The sequence below is a fragment of the Xyrauchen texanus genome, chromosome 30 (genome assembly GCF_025860055.1).
Source record: "Xyrauchen texanus isolate HMW12.3.18 chromosome 30, RBS_HiC_50CHRs, whole genome shotgun sequence".
Taxonomy (NCBI): Eukaryota; Metazoa; Chordata; class Actinopteri; order Cypriniformes; family Catostomidae; genus Xyrauchen; species Xyrauchen texanus.
In genome coordinates, this window is record NC_068305.1 from 33,204,783 (window position 1) to 33,222,938 (window position 18,156).

General features: G+C 38.2%; 2 protein-coding genes across 2 annotated transcripts in view; both read left to right on the plus strand.

The window, feature by feature from the left end:
* LOC127624458 (protein Mpv17) overlaps positions 1–4,620 on the plus strand; it is a 39,029-nt gene extending 34,409 nt beyond the window's left edge. Inside the window, exon 8 of the mRNA XM_052099285.1 lies at positions 4,309–4,620. Coding sequence (XP_051955245.1) covers positions 4,309–4,381 — 73 coding nt within the window. The 3' untranslated portion in view covers positions 4,382–4,620. The remainder of the gene's footprint in view (positions 1–4,308) is intronic.
* A 3,695-nt stretch (positions 4,621–8,315) lies between these two features.
* Positions 8,316–10,072, plus strand: LOC127624459 (UI-like). Its single transcript, XM_052099286.1, has one exon. The coding sequence runs from the start codon at positions 8,409–8,411 to the stop codon at positions 8,853–8,855; it is 447 nt and encodes a 148-aa protein (XP_051955246.1). The 5' UTR covers positions 8,316–8,408; the 3' UTR covers positions 8,856–10,072.
* The last annotated feature ends 8,084 nt before the right edge of the window (positions 10,073–18,156 follow it).

The following is an 18,156-nucleotide window of genomic DNA, read 5'->3' on the forward strand; positions in this document are numbered from 1 at the left end:
TCAGAGATTTATGGACATCACTGGGGAAAGTACGAACAGGATGTTTTTAAGAAGCACTGTGCAGCAATACAGCATTTAAAAAAGGACTGAAGCCAAGAACATTTTGAAATGGTTTTAATTAGGCATGAATGTTTCTAGAGCTGTTGGAAAAAATCGTTTCATCGATGCATCACGATTCATACTCAAACGATTCTGAGTTCAGTTCAAATCACATCAGAGCAGTGGTGCACGCAAAGACAGATGTAGAAACAAAGACGCGAGTTAAGTGCATACACTAAAGTCAAGTGCACAAACATGACTGTTGCAGTTGTGCCTGAATGAATCTACAATCCCGAAATTATTTCAGAAGCCCACGTACATGGCAGTGTTATTCGTGATAAGAAACCATCAAACAACATGAAAGATGGGCCAGTGAAGATTCACACCTCTAAATGTTTCTTTAAAAAAGGTCTTTATTTGATGTTACTACTTTTTAGCACCTGCATTTCTGCATTGGGATCAACTACTTCTATGAGACAGTCTGTCCATCCATATACATACATGTACACCGATCATCCACAACATTAAAACCACCTGCCTAATATTGTGTAGGTCCCCTTCATGCTGCCAAAACAGCACCAACCCACATCTCCGAATTGCATTCCGAGATGCTATATTTCTCACCACAATTGTACAGAGCGGTTATCTGAGTTACCATATACTTTGTCAGTTCAAATCAGTCTGGCCATTCTCTGTTGACCTCTCATCAACAAGGCATTTCCATCCAAAGAACTGCCGCTTACTGGATGTTTTTTTGTTTTTGGCACCATTCAGAGTACATTTTAGAGATTGTTGTGTGTGAAAATCCCAGGAGATCAGCAGTTACAGAAATACTCAAACCAGCCCATCTGGCAATGATGTTCCTGGCCAAATTGAGAATAGATGCCAAGGATGGCCGCAAAATATTTGCATGCCCACAGCAAGCGATGTCCTTCATAAAGTCAATGCAATGAGCAAGTCATTGTGTGGTGCTCGCTTTGAAGCCAAGTGGACCTGACTCACTGAACATTAACTTGACTGTTGGATGAAACGGAGTGCCTTTTTTCTGTGTGTGCTGGTTCCTCCTAGTGGCTGGAGATTGTTTTGTGTAGTAACACTCCTTCGGGACAGTGTTGTGGATGAATCTGCATATTCTTTGTGCTTATGCCTTCTATTGGTTTGAGTTTGTTTTGTGGAGTATTTTTTGCAGGACATTGGAAGGATTAGATTATCTGCTGCACTCATGTAACAGCCGGCTCACTGAACATTCGTTTGACTGTCCGAGGAAACTGAATGGCTTTTTTATTTTATATTTTATTTTTGTGTGTGCACGTGTGTGCTGGTTCATCTAGAGGCTGGAGTTTGGAACACAGTTTCGGGACAGTTATGTGGATGAATCTACACGTTCTTTGTGTTATTCTGCCTATTGGCTGGAGTTTTTTTTTATAGATTTTCTTCTGGTATGTAATTCTGCCTCTCAAAATCTGTATAGAAACACCGGGCTTATTTTGGAATGTGGTCTTTATAATTTAGATTTTGTCACAAACAATTTTTTTCTAATATGTCAAAATGTTAATAATGCTTTTAAAGAATTCTATCTTGATTTCTATAGTTCCACGTCTTCATCTACTGATGAAGATATGAGAAATTTTGTGAAACCTTTAGAACTCCCTAAACTGATAACCTTGGAGGAGTTTGGCGAGGTAATTAAGGCCCTGCCTACAGGCAAGGCTCTGGGGCCAGATGGCTTTGCCGCTGACTTTAGTTTTAGATCTTTTGCTACAGAACTGGGTCCGCTTTTGAAGATTATATGGAATCTTTAAAGGATGGAAATCTTCCGCCAACCATGACGCAAGCCCGGATCAGTCTGATTCTTAAAAAGGACAAAGATCCAAGCGAGTGTAAGAGTTACCGTCCAATTTCCGTGATCCAGCTAGATGTTAAAACATTGTCAAAATTTCTGGCAGATTTAATTGGTCTAAATCTGAAGCTTTGGCTCTGACAGCATATTGCCCGATAATGGCTTTTCAGCCGGGTGCCTTCCAGTGGCCCAAACAGGGCATTTATTTGGGTATTTTATTAAGAAACGTTGTGTGATTTAGATTTGACCCTTTAATAAAAAGGTTTTTAAGCGATGTGGGCAGGTGGGCTTCATTACATTTATCGATGATTGGGAAGTTTAATGTTATTAAAAATAATTGTATTCCCAAATTCAACTACCTGCTACAGTCTCTCACTATAGATTCCCTGCTGTCTTATTTCAAGCAATATGATAGCATAGCGAAGTCCATTATTTAGAATGGGAAACGTTCCAGATTACATTTCAGTAAACTGCATAGGCTGATTGACAAAGGTGGGCTAGGCCTACCCAAGATTATGTTTTATTATTACGTGTTCGGTCCCAGACATTTGGCTCTTTGGACGCTTCCACCTGAGAGAGCCCCTCTCTGGTTTTGTATTGAACTGGAAGTTATTGCCCTTATTTTGCCATTGCAAAGCCTTTCTATCAAACTAACTGGAGAAGTTAAATTGCACCCAGTTATCTCGCAATTGCACTTGGTATTGACAAAAGTGTCCAGACTGTTTAATTCTGATATTTATTTAAATGCTTATGGCTGAACCCTAAATTATGTATTAATAAGTCCCCTTTCTGCTGGTTAGAGTGGATTGTGAGGGAGGTTAATACACTCTGTGACCTATATGAGAGCGGAGTGTTGAGATCCATTGATAATTTGGTGCAACATTTTGGGATCCCCAGATCTCAGTTTTTTAGGTATTTACAGCTGCGTCACTTGCTCTGTAATATTTTTGGGAGTAGCATACACCCCTTTAAAGCGGAAGATACTCTGGGAGTGGTGATTACTGCTTTTGGAAAAGGTCATGAGGCACCAGTGTATGATTATCTGCTTATTCAGAGTCTGGGAGGTGGAGCTTCAAATTCTCAAGAGATTATGGGAGAAAGATTTAAACTTGGTATTGGAGGAGGAAGAGTGGACTAGGATTCTTAAAAAGCATCAAGTCTGCATCTAGAATGCAAGGGTATGCCTTGTGCAGTTCAAGATTTTACATTGATTCTATTGGAACCCCTCTAGATTGTATAGGCTTCATCTTAAATATACACCAACATGCTGGCGATGCCAGTCAGAGGATGGATGCATAACCAATGTCTTTTGGGGGATATTAAGATCCAGGAGTTTAGGTTGAAGGTTCAGAGTTTTGTCTGTGATGTATTGGGCACTCTGGTATAATTTTGCCCCAGACTCTGTATTTTTGGCGATGGGGCGGTCATCGATGTTGAGAATAGACACATAAAGAGTTGGGTCCTAACCAGTGTTATGATCTCCAGAGAGAAAATTTTAAGGGGATGTAGGTTGGCTGGAGCACCCTAATTTCACGAGTGGTGCTTGGAAATGGGGAGGGTGGCAGCCTTTGAAGAAGGGACATTTAGAAGACTGGGGAAGATTAACTTGTTCGTGGAGTAATGGGGCGGATATCTGATGTTTCTGGATTTGTGATTTATTATTTTTATTTATTTTATTTTTTGGTGTGCCTATAATCAAGTATGACCAGTGGGATGTTGTTGGGGGCCAGGGTGGGGTTGGGTATGGGGAGAGTTAATAGTGGGGGTTAATTGTTGATTCTGTGTATATACGTTTTGTTTTTCTATGTTCAATATGTGAAACAATAAAAATTGTTAATCTGAAAAAAGCCAGCCCATCTGGCACCAACAATCATGCCACGGTCGAAATCACTGAGATCACATTTTCACATCAACCATCATTCTGATGGTTGATGTGAAAATGAACTGAAGCTCCTGACCCGTAACTGCATGACTTAATGCACTGTATTCACATGATTGGCTGATTAGATAATCGCATGGATGATTGTTGGTGCCAGATGGGCTGGTCTGAGTATTTCTGTAGCTGCTGATCTCCTGGGTTTTTCACACACACAACAGTCTCTAGAATTTACTCAGAATGGTGCCAAAAACTAAAAACATCCAGTGAGTGGCAGTTCTGCAGATGGAAACACCTTGTTGATGAGAGAGGTCAACAGAGAATGGCCAGACTGGTTCAAACTGACAAAGTTTAGGGTAACTCCGATAACCGCACTGTGCATTTGTGATGAGAAAAATATAATCTCGGAATGCTATTCTGAGATGTGGATTGGCGCTGTTTTGACGGCATGAGGGGGACCTACACAATATTAGGCAGGTTGTTTTAATGTTGTGGCTGATCGGTGTATTAAAAAAAACATAGTCATGATCTCTAAAACATTAATGTTTTGTAGGTTGGCTGTTGTTCAGATTGTGGCTGTTGCTTGGAATTCTTACCTCTCCTGGAAAGCCAACAAGATGGAATGAGATATTCCAAATCTACTTGCTGAATTGACTATTATAATATTTTGTATTATGTATATGTACTGTATATATACAGCTCTGGAAAAACAATGAAGAGACTACTGCAAACTTATCAGTTTCTCTGGATTTGCTATTTATAGGCATGTGTTTAGTATATAGAATAAAACAAAAATGTTACTTTTACTCATTGACAACATTTCTCCCAAATTCCAAATAAAAATATTGTCATTTAGAACATTTATTTGCAGAAAATAACAAATTGTCAAAATATAAAAAAGATAGTGTTTTCAGACCTCGAATAATGCAAAGAAAACAAGTTAATATTAATTTTAAACAACACAATACATTTGTTTTAACTTAGGAAGAGTTCAGAAATCAATATTTAGTGGAATAACCCTATTTGGATTTACATTCACAGTTTCACATGTCTTTGCATGCTCTTTCACATTGCTGTTGGGTGATTCAAGCAGCTCTGCTTTGTTTGATGGCTTGTCACCATCCATCTTCCTCTTAATCACATTCCAGAGGTTTTCAATGGGGTTCAGGTCTGGAGATTGGGCTGGCGATTACAGGGTCTTGATCCGGTTGTCCTCCATCCACACCTTGATTGACCTGGCTGTGAGGCATGTAGCATTGTCCAGCTGGAAAAACCAGAATTGGGGAACATTGTCAGAGCATAAGGAAGCAAGATTTCACATAAGTGAGCACCCCCAGATCATCACTGATCCTCCACCTGGTCTTCTATTGGTTAGACTGAGACCTGGAGAGGCCTACAAGCCACATTTTCTCACACCCACTGTGAAATTTAGTGGAGGATCGTGATGATCTGGGGGTGCTTCAGGAAGGCTGGAATCGGGCAGATTCATCTTTGTGAAAGAATCCTGAATCAAGCCACGTACAAGGTTATCCTGAAAGAAAACTTGCTTCCTTCTACTCTGACAGTGTTCCCAAACTCTGAGGATTGGTTTTTCCAGCAGGACAATGCCTAGCTGCTTGAATTTTTGCACCAGTAGTGGCATAATAGAAAATCAGGGTTATTCCACCAAATATTGATTTCTGAACTCTTTCCAAGTTAAATCATTAGTATTATGTTTTTTAAAATTGAATATGAACTTTTCTTTTCTTCTTTTTTTGCATTATTCGAGGTCTGAAAAACACCATCTTTTTTTGTTATTTTGACCAGTTGTCATTTTCTGCAAATAAATGCTCTAAATGACAATATTTTTATTTGGGAGAAATGCTGTCAGTACTTCATAGAATAAAACAAAAATGTTCTGTTTACCTATAAATAGAAAATCCAGAGAAACGGATAAGTTTGCAGTGGTCTCTTTTTTTTTTTTTTTTTTTTTTTTTCTAGAGCTGTATAATTGATTTAATGGTGTATCATTTGTCCACTATGTTTTTTTTTTGTTTGTTTTTTTTTTGCTGTTTGTTTTGTAATCTGCACCCTCAGGTAAAAAAGAACAACAGACTGTTTAGGTGACAGGATGTGACATCATTTTGAATCATTATTTTTCTTTTGTTTTTCTTTTTGTCTTCTGTGTTCACAAGTGATTAAGTTCAAAACATGTTATTCATGGATATCGCCTAAAACATTAGTTTTGTAATAGTGCAACGCTTTATATAAAATACGTAATTTACTATTCACAGAACATGCTTCATGAACATTTGTTTACATACCTGAATTTATCTGGAATAGTTTTTTTTGTGTGTTGTAACATTTTCATCTGGGTAAAGCACTGATTAATTTAAGATGGTAAATGCATAACATTTCCTGTGTGTTTTCAGTGTTTGAATCTTGTTAACCAGTGTTTAACTTGTCTTTACATCATGGACTCTGAAATTGGTATTCTAGATGATGGTCTATATTTTTTAAAGGAAACAGCTGACACTGAACTTGGTTTCAATTTACTGTTTATCCATTACAGTGTAGAACTAATAGTCCCTGTCCCTTGCTGCCCTTGCCAATTAGGAACTCTATGGTCCTTATAAAGTGCCTGACGTGGTCTTCTGCTGTTGTAGCCCATCCACATCAAGGTTCGACATGTGCATTCTGAGATGCAATTCTGCTCACTACAATTGTACAGAGGGGTTATCTGAGTTACTGTAGCCTTACTGTCAGCTCGAACCATTCTGGTGATTCTCTATTGACCTCTCATCAACAAGGTGTTTCCATCCGCAGAACTGCTCCTCACAGGATGTTTTTTGTTTTTACCACCACTCTGAGTAAACTAGAGACTGTTGTGCGTGAAAACCTAGGACATCAGCAGTTACAGAAATACTCAAACCAGCCCATCTGGCACCAACAATCATGCCACGATCCAGATCATTGAGATCAAAATGTTCCCCATTCTAATGGTTTATGTGAACATTAACTGAACCTCCTGACCTGTAACTTCATGATTTCATGCATTGCACTGCTCCCACATGATTGGCTGATTATAGAATTGTATGAAGAAGTAGGTGTACAGATGTCCCTGATAAAGTGCATAATGAGTGTGTATATACAGTAGAGCCTATATGTATATAGTGTCACACTGTCCAATATAAACAGAAATATGCACAAAAAAAATACATTCTCTTCGTTTTATTATAATATGAATAAGCCATTGAGTTCTGGCTGTGTCAGAACATTTTCAGCACCTTGGACAGAGACAGTCCGCGTGCGTGTCCCCGTCGCGCTTCTGCTCTCCTGAAGAAGAAGAAAATGCCCAGCCATGCAGAAATCTATCACGGCCACAACACCTCAGCTCACTTTGTTTAGATGCATAACAAAATTCAGTGATATGATAACGAAATACCAATAACACCATTTGCTGATCACTCGTCTGTTACAACTTCAGACATATTTCCTTCATTTGACACTACATTTCTGACTTTGGTATAGTATCAAGATTGAGTTATTTGATTGAAAACTTATAGAAGACACAATCGACCTGCGCATTGAGTCTCACCTTGTCTTAGGATCTACGCCACCTTTCTTCCACTCTTCCTTTCACTTCAGAATTGCCTCATTTACAAGCATTTTATGCACCTCCACTGACGTCAATGGAACTGTCTTGGATGTATATAACATTCAGCTGGAGGCGCTCCACTCCAATCGCTGGCTGCAAACGCTCTTCTTTTACAGGCACTTTTGAAGCAACAGAAGACGAGCGAGTAAGTTACCTTTTATGACTTGCTTTCAACTTCTTAACTGAGACCATTCAAGTTGGTTAGATATGAGTATAATAGATGTTTTATATTGTGTTTGTAGCATATTGCGCATTGGTTTCTTTATTTTCCATTCATTGAGCGTAGTGTTCGTTCATTGATTGCAATTCATCTGTTATGGTGGTTTAAATATTAATAAATTAGGCATTCATTTTTCTTTTCGACTGTTGGGAATTTTATTTAAAAAATTGTATACAAATAGCCTATTTATCTAGTATATAATAATAAAAAAACACTTAGAATAGTATTGGCAAGTTTGCTACTAATTTATTGTGGTATTGATATGATTCTGATTATTAAGCGCGTGGACCCGTCGTCGCGTTTTTATTACTCTTTTATTTAATAATGTGCGTCTTTTTGTTTTATTTGCCTTCATAAAGGAGTTCAGATTTAAACATTTTTACTTGGCCCGCGTGGGGTTATTTCCCCTGCATTGGTTGATTTAATATTATTACGCATATATAATTTAAGAATATATTATTAGTTTGTTTAATAATATTATTATAACTATTACAGCCTTTAAAGTTTTTATATAAAGTATTATACATGTTATTATATTCAAGATAATATTATAGAATATATTTTAATTAGAATTCTACTGTTATAATTATATATTTTTTTAGTTATATTTGTTATTTTTTTACATGTGTATTTTATTTTTATTTACTAAAAATAACTTTTTTAATTTGGTACTTTTCCTCTAGAGAATATTTAATATCAATGAATGAAACTTTTAATCAGATTCGAAAATGAGCTGCTTTAGATTGGTGTGTTTTGTTTTGTTTTTCTTCTCAAAAACCGAACGGGTGTGTCCAGTATGAAGCCTGTCCCTTTGGTCCTGCTCATAACTTCAGTGTTACTGACCACTCACATCCCGCTGAGTATCTGTCGACCCCGTGATCTGAGCATCTTAGACGGACACGGGTACGCAACCAACCAACTCGACGATGTGATCTTAAACCGGGCTGGAGACAGCCATGTGTCCTACGACCTCGTAGGTGAAAATATCCTGCAGTATTTGCAAAGAAATGTCGGACCGCAGAAAGCCGGTGTTTTGCCCTTTCCCGCGGTATATGTGCGCTCTCCGGTCCAGGACAACAACTTAGAGGAGCTCGTAGAGTTTTCCAAAAGGAACGCCGATCCACCGATCTCCATTGATCTCACCTTCCACCTGCTGAGAAACATGATCGAAATGGCACGGAACGAGAATCAAAGAGAACAGGCGCGACTGAACCGCAAATATCTTGATGAGGTTGGGAAGTAGTTGTAGTACAATGATGGCAAATGGTTTCAAACGAAGAGGAAAGAACAAGCTCAATGCACTTTACAGATCCCCAACTCTTGCTTTCTTTTTGAAACTCTCTTTAAAGCTTGACATGACACCCACCGATGCCAGGTAAAAGCCTTCTTCTGCTCGACCTACACTCTTAAAAATAAAGGTTCCTCACTGGTTCTTTGCAGCACCATGCACTTAGCAAAGAACTCTCAAGAACCATTGTATGGGGCATGGGGTTCCTGAGTTGAAAATGTAAAGAAGTTTTTGAAGATACATTATAGGTTCTACAGATCAGTGTATGGGTTTCTGGGTTCTAGAACAGAACTAGAGAAGTCAAAGTTCTTAGCGGAATTTTAAAAGGTTCTATCTGAAACCTTTATTATTAAGAGTGGAATCTGAAGAGCTTCTGGGGACCTGCTGTGGTCTCCAACAACTCTGGACCATTTCAAGGAACCACATGGAAGAGCCACGACAGAACTTCCATTAGAATGGACCTCTACTCAACTCTGCCCAGGGGCCTACATTTAGATTCATTCAATCTAAATGAATCAATCTACAATTGTAATGCACAAACATCCTTTTAGTGTTTACATTTGTTTGCCACTCAATAAGTGTTATGATTGCCAAAGGTCTCAAGCATTACTATAACATTACAAATGCTAGTATTACTAATTAGTATTAAGTTACCATTCAATATAATAGGGTTTGCATTGTTACTGCAGACTATAATCTTGTAAATCAGTGTTCATCTCATTGCAAGCAGGGCAAAGCATGATTATAAGTAAAGGAAGACCACTTAAAGGTGTGTGACTAATGCATATTTTTGTAGATCTTTCCCCCCAAACTGTTTTGGTTGCACCCTCTAATTGCCAGTGGGTATTATGGTATGTTATTATTACATTAAATTGCAATCCTTTCGTAGTAATGCCAATTTTTATCTCTGCCATGACCTTACCCCCATACAAGTTGCTCACTGTAAAAGTGCAAAAAAAAAAAAAATTCTCACCAATAGTGTGAAACTATGATGTGTAGCACTTCACGCAAGAGGCTTATACCCATGTTTTATGACAATGTTGGACAGTATTACAAAGTGCTTGAGATATATTGTACATTGTATATTCCTCATCAGTATGTAAATTACATATTATATTGCACCTAAATGCATAAACATGACTTTGTATTTTGAACATGAATCTGCAGAAATAAATGAGACTATATACCTTTTACAAGTAACTTGTCACACGAAACCCTCATTATTACCAATTAAAAGTGGTACACAACAAAAGCCATTTATAGTACCACTTTTTTGTTGTGGACTGTTACAGTATCAGTACTAAAAAGCTTCCAACTCAAGATCAAACCTTTCTTTATGCGTGATATAGTTTATCCATATAGTGAAATTTGCAGTTTCATCTCCATTCTTATTAAGAATTATCAGTCTTTATATTTGTAGCACACAGATCATTTAACAGCAGCAATGCATCCTGACTCTAAAAGGAACATTTTCATGCACAGATTACTTATGAAACAATTTATTAGTGCATCTCAAACAAACCACAAATGTTTGCAGGTGTAATTACATATCAGTTGCTGATCATGGATTCTCTGTTCATTTTAAGTGGTATCTACTCACTCAACAAACAAAATGAACAAAAACCAACATCATTAACAGTCATCTAATGCATTTAATCACTATATTGCCATTCTGTGTAGTTTTTGTGCATAGTTAAACCATAGTTTTACACATCCGGTATGTAGGAAGCTAAGAGGACTTAAATTCCTCATAATTCATCCTACAGAACTATGTGAAAAATAGACATTGAAATATAGCTTACTGAGTCTTAGGACCATGAAATGACACATGGATAGAGCTCTTGTCATATTCACGGGATTAAAAGAAAACCTCCTCCTTCTAGTCTTTCTTAAGTCAGCACTGGAAATAGCCTGAAGATAAAAAAAAATCTGTTGTAATCTTCCAGTTGCATTGTGTCTATTTTAAATTAGCAATATAAATGGGGCAAGTGGGAGAGTGAGTGCCATGCATTGGCTTGAAAATGCTGTAACTCCAGCACTCATTGTTCTGAGGAAGAGTCATTGAGCAGAACTGCACATTACATAAACAATTTTATCTATTGACACATACAGGAAAACTATAAATAATATATGAAAGGAATAGTTTACCCACATGACTTTCTTCCATTGATCATAAAAGGAGTAATTTAGAGCAAAACGTCCAAGCTGCTCTTTTCCTTACAATGAAAGTGAATGGCGGCATGGCTGTCAGGCAAGATTTCTAGTGAATAACAACTTAAATTTCAGTCTGTTCCTCAATCAAAATTACTATAGTGGTTTAAGAAAACTTGGAATATAATGCACAAGTCGTAATGACGTGATAATTTAATTATGCTTTTTTGGTGTTTATTTGTCATTTTTGGAGTTTGGCAATGCCAAACCAGGGGTCAGACTCAGAAGTTAAGGGGGGCTCAGGGCAAAAATGGCACCAAAAGTGACCAAAATGCCACTGAAATTCAGAATGTGGTGGCATAAAATGCCCCCATAATAAATTTCTCTGTTTTTATATATATCAAATCTGATGTAGTTCTTATTATTACATTTCAAGCCTTGTTATACATATTATCACATAAAATATGATTTGATGTTGATTTAAAAGACTATTTTGGGCTCATTACAAAATAAGATCAATCGACAGCATTTGTGGCATAATATGGATTACCACAAAATACATTTTGACTCTTCCCACCTATTCTTAAAAAAAGCAAACATATGAGATACACTTACAATGGAAGTGAATGGGGCCAAACTGTAAACTTTAAAATACTCTGTTTCAAAAGTATAGCCACAAGTCAATATGCACTAATTTAGTCTGATGAAATTGCTTACTATTTCTGTATAAAGTTATATAAAATTGTACAACTTTGTTGCCATGACGACATAATGCTTAAACCCTAAAATGGCCGTAAAAACTATGATTTAAACAATACATGAGTTTTAACAGAAGAATTAATGAGAGTGCTTTTTTATAAAATTAAGCTTCACATTTCTGCCTTTAAACCCTCCAAAAATTGGCCCCATTCATTTCCATTGTAAGTGCCTCACTGAAACAGTGTTTATTGTTTCGTGGGTTTTCTTTCTAGATTTTTATTTTTTTTTTGCATTTGCATTTCCCAATGCGCTCTGAGTCCTCGTGGTGGCGTAGTAGAGGACGAATCTCAGTTGCCTCTTCGTCTGAGACAGTCAATCCACACATCTTATCACGTGACCTGTTGAGCACCTTACCATGGAGACACAGCGCATGTGGAGGCTTCACGCTAGTCTCCACAACATTCACGCACAACTCACCACGCACCACACCAAGAGTGAGAACCACATTATAGTGTCCACGAGGAGGTTACCCAATGTGGCTCTACCCTCCCTATATAAACCGGGCCAATTTGATGGCCTATGAGACCTGGCTGGAGTCAGCATGCCCTGGATTCAAACTCACAACTCCAGGGGTGATACTCAGAATATTTACTCGTTGATCTACCCAGGTCTCCCTTGATTTTTGTATTTTTAAGAAAATGAGGGACAAGTTGAAATAAATTTTGTGGTAATCAACATTATGTCACAAATGCTGCCAAATGGGGGCCTGGGTATCTCAGCGAGTATTGATGCTGACTACCACCCTGGAGTCATGCGTTCAAATCCAGGGTGTGCTGAGTGACTCCTGCCAGGTCTCCTAAGCAACCAAATTGTTCCGGTTGCTAGGGAGGGTAGAGTCACATGGGGTAACCTCCTCGTAATCACGATTAGTGGTTCTAATCGAGTAGCATGAGCCTCCACATGCTGTGAGTCCCTTCGGTGTCATGCACAACGAGCCACGTGATAAGATGTGTGGATTGATGGTCTCAGAAACGGAGGCATCTGAGACTTGTCCTCCACCACCCGGATTGAGGTGAGTAACCATGCCACCAGGAGGATCTACTAAGTAGTGGGAATTGGGCATTACAAATTGGGAGAAAAGGATAAAAAAAGAATTTTTTTTAAATGCTGCCAATTGAGCTAAACTTGTATTGAACCCAGAATATTCCTTTAATTTTATGAGTAGGAGGCAAGATTTTCTCAATCTAATTATTTATTTATTTAATTTTAAGCATCCCTTTAAATGCAAGTAAATGTCAAACAATCCATCGTCCATTTCATCTCCATCCTGCCTCAGACACCCTGAAAAATTACAGCTTTAAATTACATGAAGGCTGGTACATCAGCTTATGAAGCACCACATCCTGAAAACAAGATCCATCCTCATTTGGAGTGGACTGAATGCTCCTTTTCCACACTACCCTCCCTCTCTATTTCACTCCATGAATTCATCAGCGGACTGACAGCACAAGTGACAAGGTCAGCATCTGTGAGCACATGCATCCAGTCATATATCCTCACTGCCGTATATCCTTACCGGTGGTACAGAGACCGAGCAGATATTAAGTAATGGGAGGAAGAAAACTCATGGTTCGAATGCATGCGGGGGCAGATGGGGGTGCCGTAAAGGATTCTGAGTACCTGCCGCAGCAGTTTAGCCCTGTTCTTTAAACTGATCTTACTCTGTAGACATACAGTCCTATTAGATCAGTTGATGACCATAGAGGAAGCTACTTGATTAGGCTACTGCCTTGATTAATGGTGCTTTCTGACCTTTAAAGAAAACTAGGTTAAATGGTTATTTAGAGAAAGCATCCACAGTTGAGGATACCCCTGTAAGACAGGATACCCACCTCTTAAAAAAAGAGGAAATGCCCCTCTCAAATCTAATGTTGAAATACATTTACAGATATCAATAATTAGCATTTTAACTAGTGACAATTGAATAAGATATTTATCATTCTTATCCTGCATGTGATTAAATGTCAAAAGGGATTGTGATAACATAGAAACTCCTTCAATACTGTTTTTAAAGCATCCCAGGTAGATAACTCATGAAGTTTGTTGAGGGAATGCCATAACTATCAAAAGCTGTAGTCAAGGCAAAAAATGACTGCTCTTGAAAAAAACTAAATATAACAGGCTATAGTCTTGATTTGATTAAACTTATTTGGTACATTTGTGTTATTTCACATTTTAGATGACTTTCCTAATATTCTTTATGATTATGAATGAGTAGGACTGTCAAAACTTTGAACTTGTAGTGTACTTTCCAAGTTTATCCCTGGAGCTCTGTTTGTAGGATGTAGCTTTGAAACAACTTCTACACCTTGTAAGTTAATATTTCTTGCAAAAAAAAAAAAAACTTGCACAGACCTTGTTTAAATGCATTGAATATTCCCACCAGGATGAGATCTTACATCAATTTGTTCTATTTTAATCAATATTAAATGCATTACAACTGCTGGATCTGATGAACACTTTTGACAGAGTTCAAATGCAATATTGATTTCTGAGAGTGAAGTGTCCTTATAAAAATGTCAAACCGTACTGGACACAAATTGGCACTTGACTGGTTTGTAAAAGAAAAACAAATCGGATGTCTTGTAACAGAATAAACCTGATCCAAGCATATATGGTGCACTTGTAGAGATTTTAGTCAGCAAATATGTAAGAGTTTGATGGGTGATGATGAGCGTGCACATTAATATAGTGAGTAACACTGTTGCAAAGAACGATCATGCCATCGGGTGGTATGTCAACATGACCTGGCAGATTCACTCTAATGGAGAAGAGAAACTTTAAAATTTACTTTACGAGCATCATTAACGATCATAAGAGATAGGATGTTGGAGGCAGTACTAAGAGAAATTCCTTTAAAGGCCAATGATTTAATTGAAACTAAACTTGGGACTAAAAATAAGTTAACAACATAGTTTCTTTTTTCCCCATACAATGAAAGTTAAAGGGGATGAGGAGTTCCGAGCTCCAAAAATGACAAAAAATTGGTCAACTTGTGAATGATTTTGATTGACATCAAATATAGCATGGCATATCTTATATTTTAATGTAAGCAACGTGGCAAACAATGTTGTACAATACAGCAGTCCAGGTATACAACGATATAATCCAATTATCCAGGTGCGTAGATCCAAAAATAGTGCAGATTCATCATTCCTTCATCATTTATATTAGATAATATTTAGGTCGATTTTCAACAAATTATTTACATTTCGGTTTGCACCTCCCACAAAGCTATTGTATGACCTCACTCAGAAGACTTAGAATATAGTCATGAGTAAGATAGACTACTTAAATGGTACTTTTATGGTGCTTTTTTTGCCATTTTTTGGAGCTCAATATCAGCCAAGACATTCTTTAAAACTTCTTCTGTTGCATTCCACGGAAGAAAGAAAACCATAATAGTTTGGAATGACGTACGATTAAGTAAATGATGACAAGATTTTTATTTTTGGGTAATCTTTTCATTTCAAATTAAATGGTCTGCCATCTCTTTGACATGTGCAACAATTAATTATTATGATTTTCAAATTGTCTCAAGGAAAAGCCCATGTACTCTTGTCTTGTGTGTTCAAATATACAACAAGCCTACAGATGCAAATAACTGGAATTAATGGTGCACTTCTGTATATATTTGGAGATGATGTCAACAAGTCCACAGATTATGTCATCACAGCTGTAAAGCCATTACCTGTTTGGAATTCGATGCCTCTCATCATCTCGGCCACATCCTCTGTGTTAATGATGAAGTGGGCCATGTTCTCATAGCCTGCCTCTGGCCGTTCAATGTTGGATGCCTTGGCAGTATCTGTGATCCTGTCAAGGACATAGCGGTGAAGACGTGGCACCACTCAGACAAATATAAAAATGACTGATGGCAATAGGTGGCGGTTCCTCTCCCTGTGGCTGCTTATGAGTCAGGTGCACAGGTGGAGAATGTCATGTAACAAGACACAGCTTGAGCATAAGCATATATCTAAGAGGTTTTTTGAGGAAAGAAAGTGATGCATGCTGATGCATACATTATTGCAAATGTTGCATAAACTTTCAACAAACAAGACCATTGGAAGGTTGGAGCAATCATGTTTGTCTTCCAGCACCAATGTAAGACTAAATATGCTTGCAAGGCAACAAATGTGTAAAGTATTTGATTAAAAAAAAAGAGAAGATTGCAGAGGAATTGGAAACAAAAAGGAACACAGCTGACATCAGCAGCTGAAGCAGACATACCATTTTGACATCGTCACAGCAATCCATTATAACATTGTCAATGGAATTGATTAAAACATTGTCACTGGCATTCATTATGACATCATAACTGGCATTCATTATGCCATCATCACCACTGGCATTTATTACCTTAATGTGATAATGTCATAATGAATGCCAGTGACAATGTCATCATGAATGCCAGTGGTGACGTTAGAATGGGCAACAGTGTTGATGTCTTAATGCCAGTGACAATGTTTTCATGTTTTAACGTCTTAATGTTTTTGACATCATCACTGGCATAGATTAGGAAATCTTCACTGGCACCCATTATGACATTTTTACTGGCTCCCAATAGAACATTATCACAGATGCCTATTATGACATCGTAATTGGAATCATGACATCATCACTGAAATTATGTCATCGTCACTGAAGTCCATTTTGACATCATCACTGGCGTTCATTTTGACATAATCACTGGTGTCCATTATGTCATTGCCACTGGCATCCATTATGACATTGTCACTGGCACCTATTATGACATCGTCACTAAAGTCTATTATGACATCACCATTAACTCCATTATGACATCGTCACTTGGCATCCATTATGATATCACTGGCAGCCATTTTGACATTGTCACTGGTGTCCATTATGAAATCATCACTGGAATTATGACATTATCACTGGCATCCATTATGACATCATTACTGGTGCCCATTATGACATCATCACTATCGCCAATTATGACATCATTCTGGTGCCAATTATGATTGGAATTATTGATAATGAAATATGATATCATAATGAATGGCTGTTTTATTTCATTATAACATTATCACTTGCATTCTTTATGGCATCATCCAAGGCATTCATAATGACATTATCACTGCCATTCTTTACGAAATCATCACTGCAATTCATTACATTTTTACATTTATTCATTTGGCAGACGCTTTTATCCAAAGCGACTTACAAAAGAGGAAGAACATCAGCGAATCATCTTAGGGAGACAGTGGTACAAAAAGTGCCATATTACAGAGTTTCACTATCATCAGAATAGTACACCAAACAGATTTAAGTGCAACAAGAAATGTAAATAATTATTATTTTTTTTTTTTTTTTTGAAGATAGAAAGTGAGTTAGCTTCCCGGATTGAGTTGGGAAGGTCATTCCACCACCGTGGTATGATGAAACTGAAAGTGTCTGGGAAAGTGTTTTGGTGCCTCTTTGTTTTGGTACGACAAGGCGACGTTCCTTAGCCGACCGCAGGCTTCTGGTGGGAACGTAGCTCTGCATAAATGATTTTAGGTATGCTGGAGCAGACCCAGTGACTGTTTTATATGCCAGCATCAGGGCCTTGAATTGAATACGTGCATGAACCGGCAGCCAGTGGAGAGAGACAAAGAGTGGTGTAACATGTGCTCTCTTAGGCTCATTAAAGACCAGACGTGCTGCTGCATTCTGGATCATTTGCAGGGGTCTAATAGCACATGCAGGAAGGCCTGCAATGAGAGCGTTACAGTAGTCCAGTCTAGTTATGACAAGGGACTGAACGAGCAGTTGTGTGGCATGTACAGAGAGGAAGGGTCTTATCTTCCTGATATTGTAGAGTGTAAATCTACATGATATTGCAGTTTTTGAAATGTGGTCTGTGAAATTTAGCCCATCATCAATGGTTACCCCTAGATTTCTGACCGTTTTGGAAGGCGCAACTGTAGTTGGACCCAGCTGCACGGTGATGTTGTGTTCAACAGCCGGGTTGGCTGGAAAGACAAGGAGTTCGGTCTTGGCAGGGTTGAGTTGAAGGTGGTGTTCCTTCATCCAGGCTGAGATGTCTGCCAGACAGGCAGCAATTCGAGCGGTCACTGTGGTGTCGTTGGGCTGGAAAGACAAGTAGAGTTGCGTGTCGTCAGCGTAGCAGTGGTAAGAGAAACCATGTGACTGAATGATGGGTCCCAGTGATGTTGTGTATATGGAGAAGAGAAGTGGCCCAAGCACTGATCCCTGAGGTACCCCAGTAAGTAAATGGTGTGGCTTGGATACTTCCCCTCTCCATGCTACCTCAAAGGACCTTTCTGAGAGATAAGAGTTGAACCAGTCAAGCACAGTTCCAGTGATACCCAGTTTAGAG

What these genes read in the sequence shown, in the direction of transcription:
- LOC127624459 (XM_052099286.1), top strand. Translation starts at nt 8,409, where the DNA reads ATGAAGCCTGTCCCTTTGGTCCTGCTCATAACTTCAGTGTTACTGACC.